Here is a 16592-nt window from a genome sequence, read left to right on the forward strand (position 1 = left end):
TTAACCTCCCTTGGTCCTGCCTTGAAGAACTTGTCTGGGTTAGATGGATCAGGTCCATAGAAACACCCTACCAATCCTTCATGTACAATTTCTCCCCCACCACACCCCTCTTCCTGTCCCAATCATCCAGGTATACCAGAACCCTGGTTTCGAGCCAGGGGGAACACATGTGAAGTGGATGCTGCTGGTCCCTACCCAGATGCCCTTGGTGGGCCAGTGCACCTGTCTTCTGATATGAACGCTGCCACTAAGGGCTCATTGTTGCGCCTTTCTCTGGAGAACTGGCCTCAGCCTATAGTAGCCACTGGAGCCAGAGAGGTTTAGGTACCTAATAAGCCCTTTACCCACCACCCACACCCCCAGGGACAGCCAACAGCCAATGAATGGCAGATACTGTGGAGCAAAAGGCTAGTTCCTGATCTCGAGCTGAGAATCACCCTGTGCTGCGATTCACGCCCAGAGCTCCCTGCACTATTAGGATGCAGTTAAACCCTCCAGTGAAACTCCACTCTGCTTAGTTCCTTCCCCTGCCCTCTCTTGCTTCCTTCACCCCCTTATGCGTTTCTCTTGAAGGCTCTCCCTCAGTAATTCACCTGCCCAACAATCCTCATTCCAGGTTTCGCTTCTAAGCTGATGCAAGCTTCTGAGCTCTCTCTTGCCCCCCCCTAATTTGTGTCCTAAGAGACGGCCACAGAGGCTTCTTAGCTCAGCAGCAGGGAAATTGTGTCCTGGTGAAGAGAACTGAGCTTTCACCGGAAAGGTAAGCTTAAGAAACGGCATCCACTGATCAGCTACTGATTAGGTACTTGCTGTGTATCTAGCAGCTGCTTGGCAATGGGGCACCCGGTGAGCGTGGGGGAAATGCGACTCCAAGCCTGACTCTCTAAATTAGGTCAAAGCCCTTCTCAACCACCCCAGTCCCTCTCAGGGCAGCCATGTAATGGCGATCGAGTGAGTACACAGAACCCTGGAAATGCTTTTAATTTCTTTTAATGTATAACAGTTACGCCTGAGTTACAGAGGAAGCGCTTACAAGCAGGTAGTTAAAGCAAAATGCCAGTTTCTCTTTCTAGTCTACTACTCCATATAGCTGAATAAATTATGGTGCGATTATATTTAAACACACACCCTCGCGCCCACACGCACGCCCCACTCACACTCCATGCATACACACACACACACTCACTCACTTCCACCACATGGAGGAAAAATGGCTGTGAGTCAAACATGGAAGCAACCACGTTGCAGTTACTAGGAAGAAGGAATGACCTAGAGTGCTATGTAGATATTTCCCAGGTAGGGGATTGGCCATGTTAAGAGTTGACAGAGAAAGTATTCAATACACAGATGTCTCTGAGCATTTCAAGATGGCGGCTGGAGAACCCCCATTTGGTCTTAGTTTGGTGCCGCTGCAGGAGGGGAGGAGAGAAGACCTGTTGACCTAAAAAAAAAAGCCTCCAATAGTGAAGGGCTCATTGGGGAGCTTGACAGAAATATCAATCTGAAAGAGGCTCCAGAGGAATGTCCTTTTTGGGTCATCATGGTGTTTCACCAAGTTCCAGAGTCCAAAGCTCAGAATGCTTTGCCAGCTCCGTGTACAACACCGGATTTTGGTGAAGTGGTCAAAGCTCAGGACCTGTCCTGTTCTGAAGCCACAGTCAGACTGGAAGTCTGACCTTCTCATTTTCCTTCTGGGCAAACCTCCCTTCTCTCTCATTCCCGTCTCTCTCTCTTCTCCTTCCTGTTCTGGCAAAAGCATGGCAAAGGCAAATCAAGTAGAAAATAAGGGTATAAAAGCGTAGCTTGGTTCTTACACTCTTTTCTTTTTCATAGCAAGAGCAAAAGGCCAGATGAAAAACAAAAAACAAAGCAATAAACATGAAAGAACCCAACAGAGCCTGGAATGTATCTCTGAAACACACGATATGCAGATATATCCCTACAGATGGTCCCTGGCACTAGCACGACACGCACTGTGGGGGTTTCTTTCCTTTTTTAGTATATATATTTATATATATAAAAGTCAACTCCTATAAACGAACAGCACATCACCACGTTTCCAACTAATGTACAATGAGCTCAGAGGAGGGGGTCGCCTGTAGGTAGGACCAATAGCTACTCATGAGAAGTTGGAGGAAACATCTCTTATTTTGCTACAGACTCTATTTACAGGGGTGGATGGGGATTGTTTCTGGGCTGGCCTAAGCCACTGGGATCCAGGCCTTCTTTCTCAGGCTGTGGTCAACTCTCAAGAGTTTGAGGCCTTGCACCTTTCACCCACACTATCTCTCTGGTGAAGTTGCGAGCTGCCAACCTACGACTGAATTTTATAGACCAAGTTGGCTAAACAAAGTAAAGCATGAGGTTTTGGGGGAAAACCTGTCTGGGTCAGGGTCTCTTTCTGAGGGGAGTGGAGCCCCTGGGAGAACATTTTCTACCAAGATGGTGGCTTGGGAGAACTCCAGAGAAGTTGAACATGCGTTAAGTTATTTGGTGTATTCCCATTTCATCCTAGGGGCAGAGATCTGGATTGGTCCCGGCATTGGAATGTTACCTCCTGTGGATGGGGCCGAGCAGTTTGGATCTCACCTGCCTGACATCCTTTTCCTGGGTAACACAGGGCATAGAGAGACTCAGATGACCCCTGAGCCAGGCCCTCAGGAGGAAGGATTGACCGTTCAAGGAATGTGGATGAGGGCTGTGGTTGACGGTAAGGAAGAGCTGCTTCCTGGCTGTGACAGCCTCAGAAGCATGGACTGGGTCACCAAGGGACAACACAGTCTTCCTTTTTTTTTTTTCCAGAGCTTAAATGACCCAAAGTCTCCTACAGTGGATGCTCCAGTTGAAACCTGGGCTGAACTTGATGGGCCACACACATCTGGGTGTCCGCTGCTACCAAAGAGTCTGTCCCCAACCATTAACAGGTTCCTCTAAACCAGAGATACGAGCCACCCAGGCATGGTCCAGGGTGGGCTTGACAATACTGAGTCTGAAGATGAGAAACAAGTGATGTCCATGCAGGAAAGTGTCCCGGCTGCCCAGCAGGGAGGAGCTCAGCCCAGCCCCCAAAGCAGCAGCCCGTTCCTCTCGGAATGTCTTGTTGGCTGAGGGCAAGAGGCATGGGTTGAGCAAAGGGGTGGCCTCATTTTCCCAAATGGGGACAAGCAATTTGGTCCAGTCTTTGTGGATTCAGTGCAGTGTCTCCCATCTCAGTGCCTTGTACCCAGCAGCACTTGATAAAGGCGATCCACGTGTAGACTACAGTGATGTTGATGGTGAAGCTGACTATAATTTTGATAAGTAGGTGAAGGTGGTGAAAATTGCCAAGGGAAGTGTAGTCAGGGGCTTGAACCATTCCCTAAAGGTCTCAACTCTAGAGAGAAAGGGGCTTCAAGAAGCCACTGGAGTGGCCAAGGGAGGCGTCGTCCTCTTCTTCAGAATGGCCAGTGTCCCCCTCTGCCCAGGGATGGAGGTTTGAAGATTGGCAACATCTGTCTCTGCACAGCTGTGCTGGGTCAGGAGACAGAGGCCTCTTGGCCAAGAGTGAATCAACATTGAAAGATGCCACTCTGGTTGGGACAGGGACATGTTCCCTCTCCCACAAATGCCAAGGGGAATCGGGGGACTTGTCAGTGGGGGCAAGCAGTCCCTGCTGGTCCAAGAACCCTACTCCAAGCGAAGTCCTCTGCACCCCCAGCTGCTTAAAGGAACTCCCTGGCAGGTAGAGGCCCCCTTCCTAGAAGACTGAGCACACAGGGAGTGGGCCTGGGTCTCTGTGGGGGAAATCAAAGCTACATAGAGCTGAAGCCTTTGGCAACAAAAGTTTGCTGCCCCTAAGCAGAGGGACCCCAGCTGCAAACTCCCTTCTGAGCCTGCCCTATGTCTCTTCACTCACGGGTCCTCAAGATTTGATCCCCTCCCCCTCTTATCTGATCCAGTGAATGGGAAAACTGAGGGTTTTGTGGGCTCCTCAGATCCCACATGGGTTGGGCACGGTCGGAACTTGGGCTTCAGTTTATAAGCCAGCTGCTCTGGATGCCTTATTGGGTCCTTGTCTCTTGGGCTGGTCTACTGCTGACAAGCCTCACCTCCACACGGCCCCACCTCCTGGATAAGTCTCTGCCTGGTTTTCCCAGTCCCCCAGACTGGGCTAGATCGCCCCTACACCGAATAAAGGTGTGTGGGGAGGGTCCTGAAGTCCTCAGGATGCCTGGGTGAGGCCCCTGCAAAAAGACCCCAGAGCTAGGTTCCCTCTCTGCTGGGGTTCCAGCATCCAAAGGAGGAACGGACTGTGGTTCTGGTCCAGGACCAGAGACCTCGGAGGGACCGACTCCCAGCACTTCCAGCTGAGAGTGGTCTGTGAGCTCTTCCTCCACCTCTGGTCAGGGTTCCCACTGGGCTTGGATCCAAAGGGCTCCAGGACCTCACCCCAGACATCCTCCTCCTTTGGGTACTCATGGTGCTCGAGTCAGGGCGGGCTTCGATCTCTGTGCCTGAGATGGCACAGAGGCTGCCTCAGGATTGGACTGGGAGAGGACTGTGGGCCATCCAGAAACCCTCCCAGAGAGAAGGTGAAGGGGCAGACCCCCAGCTGGGAGCTCACTCTGGACCCCCAGCTCAGGTGAACGATGGACCGGCTGCGTGCCTCCGGAGGGCTGGCTATGAGACAGGAACGAGCTCCTTTCTGGCCTCCGGGGCCCCAGGGCAGTGAGGGGACTGAGGCTGGGAGGTTCAGGGATCAGTAAGGGCTGCGCTGGGACTTGGGCGGGGGCAAGTCGCCCCAGGGGCCCTAGTAGGCCTGGCCAGTTTCCACCGGCAGGAGTCCCAGCACAGCCGAGTGTTCCCCAAGCTTCATGCGGCGCTGTGTGGACAGGCTCACGTTTTTGGCCAGGTAATCAACAGCAGCTGGAAAAAACAAAACAAAGAAACTTCTAGAAATTAAAGTTCTTTTTTCCTAGTCCATCTGTCCTATGTCTATCCATTAAAACCATCCACCCACATACACATCCATTCATTTATCCATATACCCATCATCCATTCATTTATCCATACATTAGTTTGTCCATCCATCCATCCATCCATCCATCTCTTCCTAAAGCTCTTTCTCTCACCTCCTTTCCAATCACTCAGCAAATATTTACTTAACACTTAATAATAATAAAACCCCAACTCTCTCTGGGGGTTCTGTAGGGAGTTCGAGAGGATATCCACATTGTTGAATGAAGAACTAGTCCCTCTCTCTGTGCATAAAACCTCTATGAGGGTGGGTGTCTATGGAGCCCAGGTAATGAGGGCCAGGTCCTTCTGCCTCCTTTGGACCCTAAGCTCAGCTCTTGGATGAGGCAAAGCCACACCCCTTACTCAAAACTCAAAGCAGCTTTTGCAGGTAAGCTGAGGGCTTCATGTGAGGAGGAGCCAGGGCCCAGATATGCAAAAAGTGGAGACCTTCATCCTTGTCAATTCTGGTCACTCAGGGGACAGGGATGGGAGTTTGAGGTTGTGTGTATGTGTGTGTGTGTGTGTGTGTGTGTGTGTGTATGTGAACATTGGAAGTAAGACTCTCAGTGAAGTAGCAATGGGCACAAACATATGTTCACACATGAGCAATACTTGTGCACAGATGAAGGTGTGCACCTGTGTGAGTGGGACTGTGGGAATGCTTGTGCATGTACAGGTCACTGTGTACCGGCGAGCTCCACCTAAGCCAGGCACGCGTGTCAGAGGATGTGTGTGTGTACAGGTATGACCACTGGGCCTGCATGTGCACATGCTCTCTTGACTGTATTACTTGTACCTGCCTGAAGCTACAGCAGAAATCAGCCCTGACCAAATGATTTGACTGGCATGTGACCAAGGCACAGAGACACTGCTTCCCAAGCTGGACTCTGCGGCTGTGGCCAAGCCAGCCTCCTGGGATCTCTCAAATCCAGAGGTGAGGAGAAGGAGGACAGGGTTGCCCTAGGAATCACAAGGCTGGGCTTAACACCGCTTTGTCACTTGCCCACTGAGGAATTGTATAACACTCCACAGTGCCTCCCCAAAGCTGACGGCTCCTGGCTAGGGTCGGTGGGTGGAGCCAGGAGGTGACAGGGATGGCCAGAGGGCAAGGCCCAACAATTGAGCTAAAGGAGGCCATATTGCCTAGGGCTTCAAATGACCTAGGTTCAAATCCTGTACCTGCTAACTTTGAGCACATAATTTTGGGCATCCCACTTCACCTATCCAAGTCCCAGTTTCCTTGCCTATAAAATGGGAATAATCATAGCACCTAGGCTGAAGAGTTGTTGCGAGAATTAAATGGGAAAATGCATATAAAAGCGGTCGGTAAGCACTGTGCTTGTCACATAGTGAGCTCAGTGGACATGGGCTCCTAGGATTGAAACTTACTAATCAGATGTGACCTTTGATGGGGTGAGAAGGAAAGGAACAACAAACAGGGCAATTTGGAGTCCAGACTACCTCCTGTTCACGTGGCTTTGGGCAAATCAGTTTGCTGTTCCAGACCTCTTTCCCCGCCTACAAAACGGAAGGAAGGAGCTCCACCCTCCTCAAGGGCTGCTATGTGGCTCAAATGAGATAATGCACCTTAAGATGCTGGGCACAGAGGGCTCAGGACACAGGCCCCTAGGTTCATAAAGAATGTACAAATGCCCTGGGCCTTCTGAGTGGCTGGCCCCTGTGCCCCTCAGCTTCCCAGGCTCTGGGGTCGGAGCTGAGCTGCTGGGTTGCCGCAGAGGTCACTTACTCAGCCTTGATGCTCCCAGCTGGTAGAGCAGAGGTGGTGGTGGCCAGCCCTGCCCTACCTGGGTCTGCCTCTTAGTCTAGGTGGGCATGAGAGAATCTCTCATCTCTGTTCCTCATGAGGACCCTTTAACTCTGGCCAAACCATCTCTGCTACTTGGAGCCTGTCTTACTTGGGCCCCAGGGTCTGCCCTATAAGGAAGTCTAATTTTCAGAGTCATTATGGGACGGGGGGGGGGGGGGGGGGGGGGGAGAGGGGGGAGAGGACAAGCTAATTTACCAAGAGCTTGCTCCTGTTCTAAGCAGTTTGTGTGTGCTACTTCCTCACAAGTCTGTGAGCCTGGTAGTATTATTATCCCCATTTTACAGATGATGAAACTGAGGCCCATCCTGAGAGATTGCATAATCTGAAAGATCACATGGCTCATGAATTGTGGAGCCAAGATTCAAACCCAGGCAGTCTGATGTCAACTCCTAACCATGCCCACGACTCCTCCAGCAGCCTCCTAATAACCCCAGGTGTGTGTACAGCACTTCAGAGTGGATGAGGCACCCCCCAGATTCTGCCCTGGCCCCATCTTCCGCCCCAGAACACATAAGGGGTTTTTCCAAGGGCCAATGGCCAAGTCGGGCGCCTCTTCCTGAGTAACCAAAGGCTCTCCCTACCCCCCTTATTCCACGTCATGCCAACCTCTGATCCCAGCCTCTCCTGCTCTTCCTGTGGGTGGGGCACGTAGGTCTGGCTTTGAATAATAGACAAGAAAGAACAACAGAGTGAGACTTCTCACATATGAGCATTTATGTGCTAGGCGGGCATGATGTCACTGCATTCTGTCACTAGCCCCATGCTTTCGGTACGGCTGTTCCCATCTTACAAAGGGGGAAACTGAGGCACAGGGAGATTGCAGGCCCCCAGTGACTGCCAGCACGTGAGATGGCAATGCCTGAACTTGTCCTGTTTGTGCCTCTGATCACTCTGCTACTTCCAGTTACCGGCCACGGCCCAGACCACAGTGGGAGCTCCCCACGGGCCCTGTCGAGGTGAGCGAGGAAACACCACAAAGCCAAACTTTACTGATGACCCAGCCAACTTCAAGGACACCCATAACACCACAGAGCCGTCTCTCCCTGGGGTCCGGCTGGGGGCTGGCGAGGGCAGGGCTGTGGCATTTCTCATTATGGCCTCTGTCGATGGCCCTCCCTGTCCCTCTGTCTCTCCATGTCGCCCCTCCTCTGCCTTACACCCACGCTTGGGCTCTAAACATCTCAAATTAGATTAATCGAGAGTTGGCAGGAGATGCGGCAGTGATGCCAACCAGTAAACAAATCTCAGCCGTCAGTATCTTGTCAGCCCGCGGCCCCAGAGGAGGACCCTTCTAGACACAAATTCTTATTAGACTTGTCAGATCTATTAAAATTCTTTTCACACTTCTGCGTTCTATCAGCCCCATCATTAGTACGGCCCTGGCCTCTGGGAACACCAGGGCCATATTAATCTGCCGTGTGCCCTGTCCCCGCCCCCCTACCCCGACCTCCTCCAGGGATGGGAGAGAAAGACAGATGGATGGACAACGGCCAAGGGAAGGAAAGGAAGGTGCAGAGGTTGTCCCGGGGAAGATGTAAGGCCCAGGGAGAGGAGGTACGCTCTGCCGTTGAAGAGTTTGGCCCGTGGGGACACGCCGTGCACACCTGAAGGTGAGTCTCTCTAGGGGCAGGGCTATGGAGGCTGTGTACACACAGCTGCACACTACTGAGCAGTCTCGGGCAAACAACCTCTCTGGGGTCCCATTTCCTCATCCATCCAGTGGCAAGGACCATGTACACTATAGAAGGGGCCGTGAGGGTTAAATGTGAGGCCTGCAGTAGATGCTCAATAAATGGTTGTTTCTCCTTCCTCACACATACACATTTTTGTATATTTATACCTGAAAGCCAGGCATATACCTCCATTAGTGAAAACTCACATAGGACTTAATCTCTGTGTGTGGGCCTCTGTGCATGCACAGGTGGGTGTGAAGTTGTACACGTTAATCCATACACAGGTGGGCCCAGGTGTGTATCATTACTAGGTGTCCTGGACCCGAAGCCCCCATTTACCTACTGTGCGACCTTGGGGAAGTTCCTAGCCTCTCTGAGCCTTCGCTTTAGTGTCTGAAACCTGAGGACAAATAACATCCACCCGGGGCGGTGTTTTTGAGAATCACAGGAAATGAGGACCCTGCCTTTCACCCAGTGTCTGGTTGGCTAAAACGCACACATGGGACAGATGTGAGCAGATGACAGGTTGGACCTGGGAAGACACAGGCAGTTTGGGACACACGACTTTTGCCTGTGGGGGCCCAGTTATGGGTGTATTCGGTTGCCCGTGAACATGGGGCCGGTGGTCAGTGAGTCTCTCAGTGGTCCCAGGATGTCAAAGGTGGGGGCGGTGCTCCCTAGGAAAAACTTTGAGAAGCCTGAATCTAATCCCTGGGCCCCCACATCACAGATGGAAAGACTGAGGCCAAGAAAAGCAGGATGCCTTGCCCACTCTCACAGTGCAAGAGGGGCAGATTTCCTTCAGCCCCTCCCAGCCCAACCCTGGAGCCTCGGTGGGTGGAGTGGGGTCTTATGCTCGGATTCCCTCTGGGTTGGGCTGGAGAACCAGCTCCGGAGGAGCTCTGAGCCAGCCCTGGAGGAGGAGTCAGGGGAGACTGGGCTGGAGCTAGAGGAGAGTGGGAGGAGGGAAAGGGGGAAAAGATGAGGAGGAGGGGAGGAGGAAATCGCTCTGGCCAACTTCTAGGAGCAGAGGGGGAACAAACACTCCTTTCTCGCTTCCTGGGCCCTTTCCCTTTTGATCCCCCCTCCCTTGCCACCCCGTGCTGACTCTGGGGTTAATTTTATTTCCGAGTTAGCCAGGCATCCCTGGAGTCGGCACGGGGCTCTGGGTGTGACTAACGCCTGCCCCAGGCCGGGGCTCTAAACTCTTTATCAGGAGCATGTGTGTCCGCTGCGGTCCCCAGGGCACGTGGGCTGGGGCAGGGGTTGCCCTGGGCTCCTCTAGAAACACCCCTGTGTGCACCCCACTCTCAGACATATGTGCACACACGTTACGTACCCCCACGCACTTGCTCCCCATGCACACACATTCTCACAGACACTGTTACACACAGAGACCACATTGGTGTACAAGCCTGGTGTGCAACTATACACATGAGCACACAGCCACATCTCGCAGACACTCAAGTATACACACACCTATATTTGCACACTATACACATCATCTACATGTCCATATACATATTTCCAAATGCAGACACATTGAAACATGTACATATACATGTACAGTTAAACATATTTGCACACTCACACATCTATGCACACATAGTTATTATACATGTCCACATAATAACCTATACACACCACATGTGTCAAACACACAGGCACATGCACAGACATGGTCACATGGCCATACCTGAATGCACATGTAAACACACGCGTATGTGTTACAGCCACACATGTTTACATGACCAAACACGTGCACATGTGTGTTCACATAAAAACCCATATGCACATCATGTACATACAGTATGCTCATTTAAACTCACACATATGTGAATAGTCATATGCACACACCCACATGTGCCACTCACATTCACACACACACACACTCACCTATGCACAAGGATGTGTGCACTAACACTGTATGCTGAAATACAAGGACACACAGAGACACACACACAAATCCTAACACATCCAAAATGCATATTCACACTCATGCATACACAGGTATGCACGCACATCCTGTTGGAACACGCACATACAGGAGGCAGCCATGAACACAGCTGGGAGGCGGAGGCCGGCACAGCTGGCCCTCATTTAGCTGTGGAGGCCAAGGCCATATGAGGAGCAGCGGGCTGGTGTGGGGGACAGGAAGCAGAGGTCAGGGAGGTCAGGCCAGGGCTGCATGAAGTGGGGGAGGGAGGATGTCCTTGGGCTGGGAGGTCTCACCCTCTCCCCACAAGTCCTTCTGATTAGTTTGACACCAGCAGGTGAGGCCTTTGCCGGGAGCTGGGGCAGGAGGGCAACCAGTGAACTCGCTCCCTGTGCCCTCGTGGCCTGCCCTGCTGCAGGCCGCCCATCAGCTGGAAGCGGTGGCTGGCCATGTCTTCTGCAGCTTTTGGTCTGAGGACCTGCCATCCACACCTCTAAGCAAAGCATCGGGGGAAGGCGACTGGGCTGGGCATGTGAGACCAGCTCAACGTTTGGGGAAACCAAAGCTGAGGATGGGAGCTGTTTTGAGGAGAGAACCCAAAATACAGCTGTCCCCGTGACCAGGGGGCAGAAAAGGGCTGGATCTGACGCCACACTGTCCCCGGGGCAGCCACCAGCCACGCTGGTTCTGGAGCGCCTGAAGTGTGGCTACTATGATGGAGGAACCACATTTTACATTTCGATTTAATTTGACCAAATTTAAATTTAAAAACTAAAATTCGGTTTAGTTCAGTGGTTGGGAAACCTTTCAGTATATCTGGAACAACTCGGGTATGTAAACCTACAACTCCCTCAGCCTGCAAATTTTATAAAATTTCAACACAGATGAAGCATTTCTAATCAACACTTTTGTGTCTGCATGGAAATACACTGGACTCCAAAGACGTAGCATGAATGAAAGAATGGAACAGAGCTCGTTAATAATTTCATATGGGTTACAGGTCAAAGTGACGGCCTTTTGGCTCGAATGGGTTAAATAAAAGTATGTTAGTAAAAAATAATTTTGCTGTTATTTCTCATGTTTTAAAATGTGGCTCCTCAGAAATTTTAAATGCCATTGTGGCTGTTTCTATGGGGCAGCTTTTCTCTAAGGCAGCAGGAGCCCGAGTGCAGGGGACCAGCTCAGCACCATCTTAGAACAACTGTCCCGGGGCCCCTGGCCAATTGGCTCAGTGGATAGAGTGTGAACCCGGCGTGTGGACATCCTGAGTTCGATTCCCCAACGGGGCACACAAGAGAAGCGACCATCTGCTTCTCTTTCCCTCCCTTTCCCTTCTCTCTCTCTCTTCCTCTCCTGCAGCCAGTGGCTTGATTGGTTGGAGCACTGGCCCTGGGCGCTGAGGATAGCTTGGGTGATTCGAGCATTGGCCCCAGATGGGTTGCCCGGTGGATCCCGGTCAGGGTGCGTGCAGGGAGGGGGTCTGTCTCACTGTCTCCCTTCCTCTCACTTAAAAAAAAGAAAGGTGAGAACAGCTGTTCCTCCTTTCTGGGCCTCAGTGTCCCTAACTGTGAAATGAGCACAACCCTCCCCTCCCCGTTGGGTCTCGACAGTTAAGCAGGGGCAGGGTGAGGAGGGGGATGCTGGGGCGCTGGGCACTCACTCTGGCCGTACTGGCTGTACTGGTAGCCAGCCACGGGGTCCACGCTGTAGCCGGTGGTGCTGTAGGTAGGCGGGCAGTAGGACTGGGAGGTGGGCAGGCTGTCCCCCGGCTTGATGGAGTCCGCCCGCTGGCTGCAGCTGGCCGAGATGGAGGGGGCCGAGTCCAGGCCGCCGTGCAGCGGGGAGATGGAGAAGTCGGCCTGCGGCTGCGGCGGCACCGCGCTGGGGTTGCTCAGAATGCTCATCACCTGTGGGGAGAAACCACCCGTGTGGGCTGAGCGGCAGGGGGTGGAGGCTGGCGGGACCCCACAGATGCAAGGACGGGCGGGGACACGACGCCCGGCTGGCCCTGGAGAGGCCATGGCGGGAGTTTCTTCCTTGAGGTCCCTGCAGCTTCGAGATCTTTAGTTGACCTGTTTGCTTGTCCTGGTGGGTAAATGGTTAGTGGTTTCCCCCAGCGAGGTGCTGACCCATGGAGGCTTCCTCCACCGAGAGCTCCTGGGAAGAGGCGGGGCCTGTCCACCTCTCTAGCCCCAGGCTGGACTGAATGAATGAATGCATAAGTGCATGCATGAATGAATGAACAAATGAATAAGAAACTATCCAGTAATGTCTCTCCTATCAAACAGGGAGCTCTCGAGGACGGGGCACTGTGCCTCCCCCTGATGGGGCTATCAGACTGGGAAACCCCCATCTTCCAACACAAAGATTAGAGCGGGACTGCGTCTGTCCAGCTTCACCCATCATCCTGCACTAGGCCTGCTATGCTCTTCACTTTGGCCATGACCTGGTGACGACCTCCTGGTAATAATGTACAACGCCAACATACATGGCCGGTGCTAAGAGCTTCTCTGGAACCTTTCTTTGATTCCGGCAGCTCCTGGATGTCTGTGTCCACCACCACACACTTCCTTGCGTGTCCTGGTTCAGCAAACAGGAACTCACCACCAGTGCTGGCAACTTGGAATGACAGGGTGAGGCTCAACTCTAGAAACTCTGTTTAAAGAACCTGGTCCTGGCTCATTGGTGTGTTTGTTTATTCATTCAACAAACATGCATTGATGGTGACTATGACCCCAGACCTGAGGCTGAGGCCTGGGACTTGACAGGAGGAAGAGCCACAGCCACGGCCCTCAACAGGGGGAGTGTCTGGGCTTGGGAGAGGGGACACCTAGCAACAGATTATCAAAATCTGGACTGATAAGGGTTGTTACAGAAGCAGCCCAGGGGGCTGTGAGAGCCCAGAGGAGAGCACTCAACCAGCCAAGTGGTTCGGGAAAACATCTGGAGGAGGTGACACCTGCTGTCCAGCTATCCGGGAGAGAGAGTGGACCGAGGGGGCGCAGGCCGCAGGAGTTCCTGTCACGTGGGACAGCATGGTGCCGTGGTCAGGCCAGGGGAGAGGGTGGAGAGGCAGACCTTCCTGGATCCGACCCACAGGGCCCAGGACACTGGTAAACTCCTGCTAATGCCACCCCTCTTATGGGAGGGAGGCCGCCGTGCCAAGTAAGGTCAGGCTGGCTGACAGTCTGCCCAACCACAGGCTAAACCTCCATGCTGGGCACACGGCTGCGTTCTTTGATTTCCCCGCCCATGACCTGGGAGATGATGTGCTGTGGGCATCGGAGCAATGACCTTGTGGCTGACGACACCTGCTGAATATGTGTGCCTCCTCACTTTTGACTTGTCCCTGCCATCGACCCTGGGGCATGGCCAGGATTGGCCCGCTCATGCCAGGACAGGCACTGAGCTCCTCCACGCCTAGCTGTGCAGCCTCAGAGTGTCCCTTACCTCCTGCGGCCACCCCTTCCGGGGCAAAGAGGATGATGGACCTAACTCAGGGGTGGCTAGAGGATCATATGAGCTCTGAATGGAGAGGGCCCGGCACCCCACCTGGCACCGGGTAAGTGCTCAGAAATTAGTGGCCCAAGCTCCTCCAGTCCTCTCCTTCCCCACCTCCTCCTGCCCCTCCTCCTCTTAGCCACAAACTCCTGTGACTCTCTCCTGACCCGGAGCCCTACAGAGACAGGAGCAGAGCTATGAGGTCCATTTCTCAGATGATGGAACTGAGGTCCATGAAGGGCTGGGGCTTCCCCAGCTCTCATAGCAAGTGCGGCTGGCTGGACCCCACTTGCTTGCCTGATGCCAAGAGTGACTCTCAAGGGTGCCTGTGAGACACGTGACCCCCTTCAGAGGTTCTCACCCCAGGGACCAGCCACGGTTTGTTTCCTGGGCAGCTACCAGTGGGGGTGGGGTCCCTCCTCCCTGATTCTTCCCTCAATGTTCTCAACACACTCCCCTCAGCCCTGGGGGCACCCCTCCTCTGTCCTTTACCCGCCCTCACCCCCTTCCCAGAGCCAGAGTCCAGGGCATGGGCCTGTTGCGGTCGGTCTGTCCCCGTCACAGCTGGTGGGATTTAGATGGGACTGAATGGTGCGCCCACCCACTGAGATGGCAGAGACGCAGGGACCTGGGTTGTGAGAAGAGGGAAGTCTGGGCAGGTGGTGTCGGGGCTCCTCTGTGCAGCAGCACTGGTTTAGGGGGCTGAGGTCTCCCTAATTCACCCTGGCCAGGACGGGCTGCAGAGGCCTCTGTCATGGTAGGGTCCACATACAGTGCCGGGTGGTGGTGGAAGGACTCCAGGAAGGAGGGTCCCATAGTGCGGTGGTGTGTGAGGACGTCTGACACCACTGGGCCACCTGTGTTTGTTGCTTTCTGACTGTGAAGGTGGTGTCTCCTGGGCCTGAGAAATTTGGGGGGGAGTGTTTTTGGAGGGGGGGATTCTCTGAGAAAGCTCAGGAATCAAACGATGCCTTGGGTGTTAGGAGACCCCATTCTCTCCCAAGTTCCTGTCCAGACCTCACTTTCTGTTTAAATGGAGACAATCACCACCTATCCTATTCCCCACCCCACATAAACACTAACCCTGCTCCTCCTCAAAGGAGGCCTGGGCCCCACGGAGAGACCGAGGCTTAGGATAAACACACAGGCCCATTTCTCGTACTTTGGGAGGATACCAGTGGGGGTGGGAGACTCTCGGAGGGAGGGGTGTCAGCTCAGGTGGGACCCCAGCTTAATCTTTTCCTCGTGCACATCACTAAGATGCACAGAAGAGACATGAGATGGGGAGGGAGAAATGGGGGGGAGGTAGGGAGAGATGAGGGTGTTCTGGGGATGGATTGAGAGCTGTGCACAAACCCAGTACTCATCCTGCAGACAGATCTACAGGGAACTGCCACCAAGCTGACCCTATCACTCAAGAATTATCGGTGACTCCTCAGTACCTCCCAGGTAAACAGGACAAAGGTTTCTTGTGATCTGACCGCTACCTGCCTGTCTCAACTCCTCCCCACCATTTTTTATCTTGCACTTTAAATCCCACCTACACCAAATACTGTGGTGTTCCTAAAGACAGCCTTCATTTATTCAGTCAACAAACACTCCACAGAGGGCTGCCACAGGACAGGCTGGAGATAGGACTAGTCTGTGAACTCTTTGAGGATAGGATGGAGCTGTATTTCATCCATCTTTATTGCCCCAGTGCCTACATTGTGTCTACTTCATACTATGAGATCAGAAAAACCCTGCTAAATCCATGCAGATTCATGTAATACATATTTATTGAGCACCTGTTATGTATGTGCCAGGCACTGAAGTGCAGCAGTGAGCATTAGCAGCTCCGCACTCTCCCAGAGCTGTCCATTTAGTGAAGGAGGCTAATAGCAAACAAGGAAATAATATAATTTCCAATACTGGTAAGTGCTATGGCAGAAAAATAATGGGAGGGAGGTTTGAGGAAGAGTCAGGCAAGATATCCTCAAAAGAGGTGATATCAAGACCAAAAAGAACCAGCCATGAGAAGATGTAACAGACAACTTTCCAGGCAGAGGGATCAGCAAGTGCAAAGGCCCTGAGGTGAGCACATGCCCAGCAGGTTTAAAGAATAGCAAGAAGGTCAGTGTTATGAATGAAAACCCTGAGCGCTGCAAGGACTCCCAGAATCATTTGTCAGAGGGACTTGTGTGATACTCAGTGGCTCAGGAGGCCTTGGACCCTGGGCCATTAAAGACAGCTCCGAATCAGCTCAGGCCCAGGGAGCTCTTACTGTAATGGGATTTGTTCAATGGGATTTACCCTGGAACATCAAATCAAATTCACATCTGGGGTAGGTGTGGATGGGGGAGGTGCAGCATCTGCTCACTCTCTCCCAGAGTCCCTGGAGGCCTATGGATGAAAGGGCTTCCATTTCATCCATCCCCCTGTCTCTGGGTATGGCAGCTTCCAAGCAAATGGAACAGGACCCCACTGAAGAGAAGTGGGAGTTGGGAGCAGTGACTATTCGAGGAAACAGCCTATTATTATACTCCCATTTTGCAGATGGGGAAGTAAAAAGGTATGCCCGAGATGACACAACCAGTAAGTGGTAGAGCTGGGATTTGAACCCTGGTCTCCCCGGTCTCTAGCATGTTCCTTCCCCACAACAGGCAGTGCTGGAGAG

At 52.9% G+C, this 16592-nt stretch overlaps 1 protein-coding gene across 2 annotated transcripts in view; it reads right to left on the reverse strand.

The window, feature by feature from the left end:
- Nucleotides 1-1113: 1113 nt before the first annotated feature.
- PAX7 (paired box 7) overlaps nucleotides 1114-16592 on the reverse strand; it is a 105709-nt gene continuing 90230 nt past the window's right edge. For both annotated transcript variants that reach the window (XM_066265154.1, XM_066265153.1), the window contains exons 8-9: nucleotides 12096-12342; nucleotides 1114-4905 (exon numbers count right to left, since the gene is read on the reverse strand). In XM_066265154.1, coding sequence (XP_066121251.1) covers nucleotides 4790-4905; nucleotides 12096-12342 — 363 coding nt within the window. In that variant the 3' untranslated portion in view covers nucleotides 1114-4789. The remainder of the gene's footprint in view (nucleotides 4906-12095; nucleotides 12343-16592) is intronic.

Source organism: Saccopteryx bilineata, chromosome 3, assembly GCF_036850765.1.
Source record: "Saccopteryx bilineata isolate mSacBil1 chromosome 3, mSacBil1_pri_phased_curated, whole genome shotgun sequence".
In the NCBI taxonomy this organism is placed as follows: Eukaryota; Metazoa; Chordata; class Mammalia; order Chiroptera; family Emballonuridae; genus Saccopteryx; species Saccopteryx bilineata.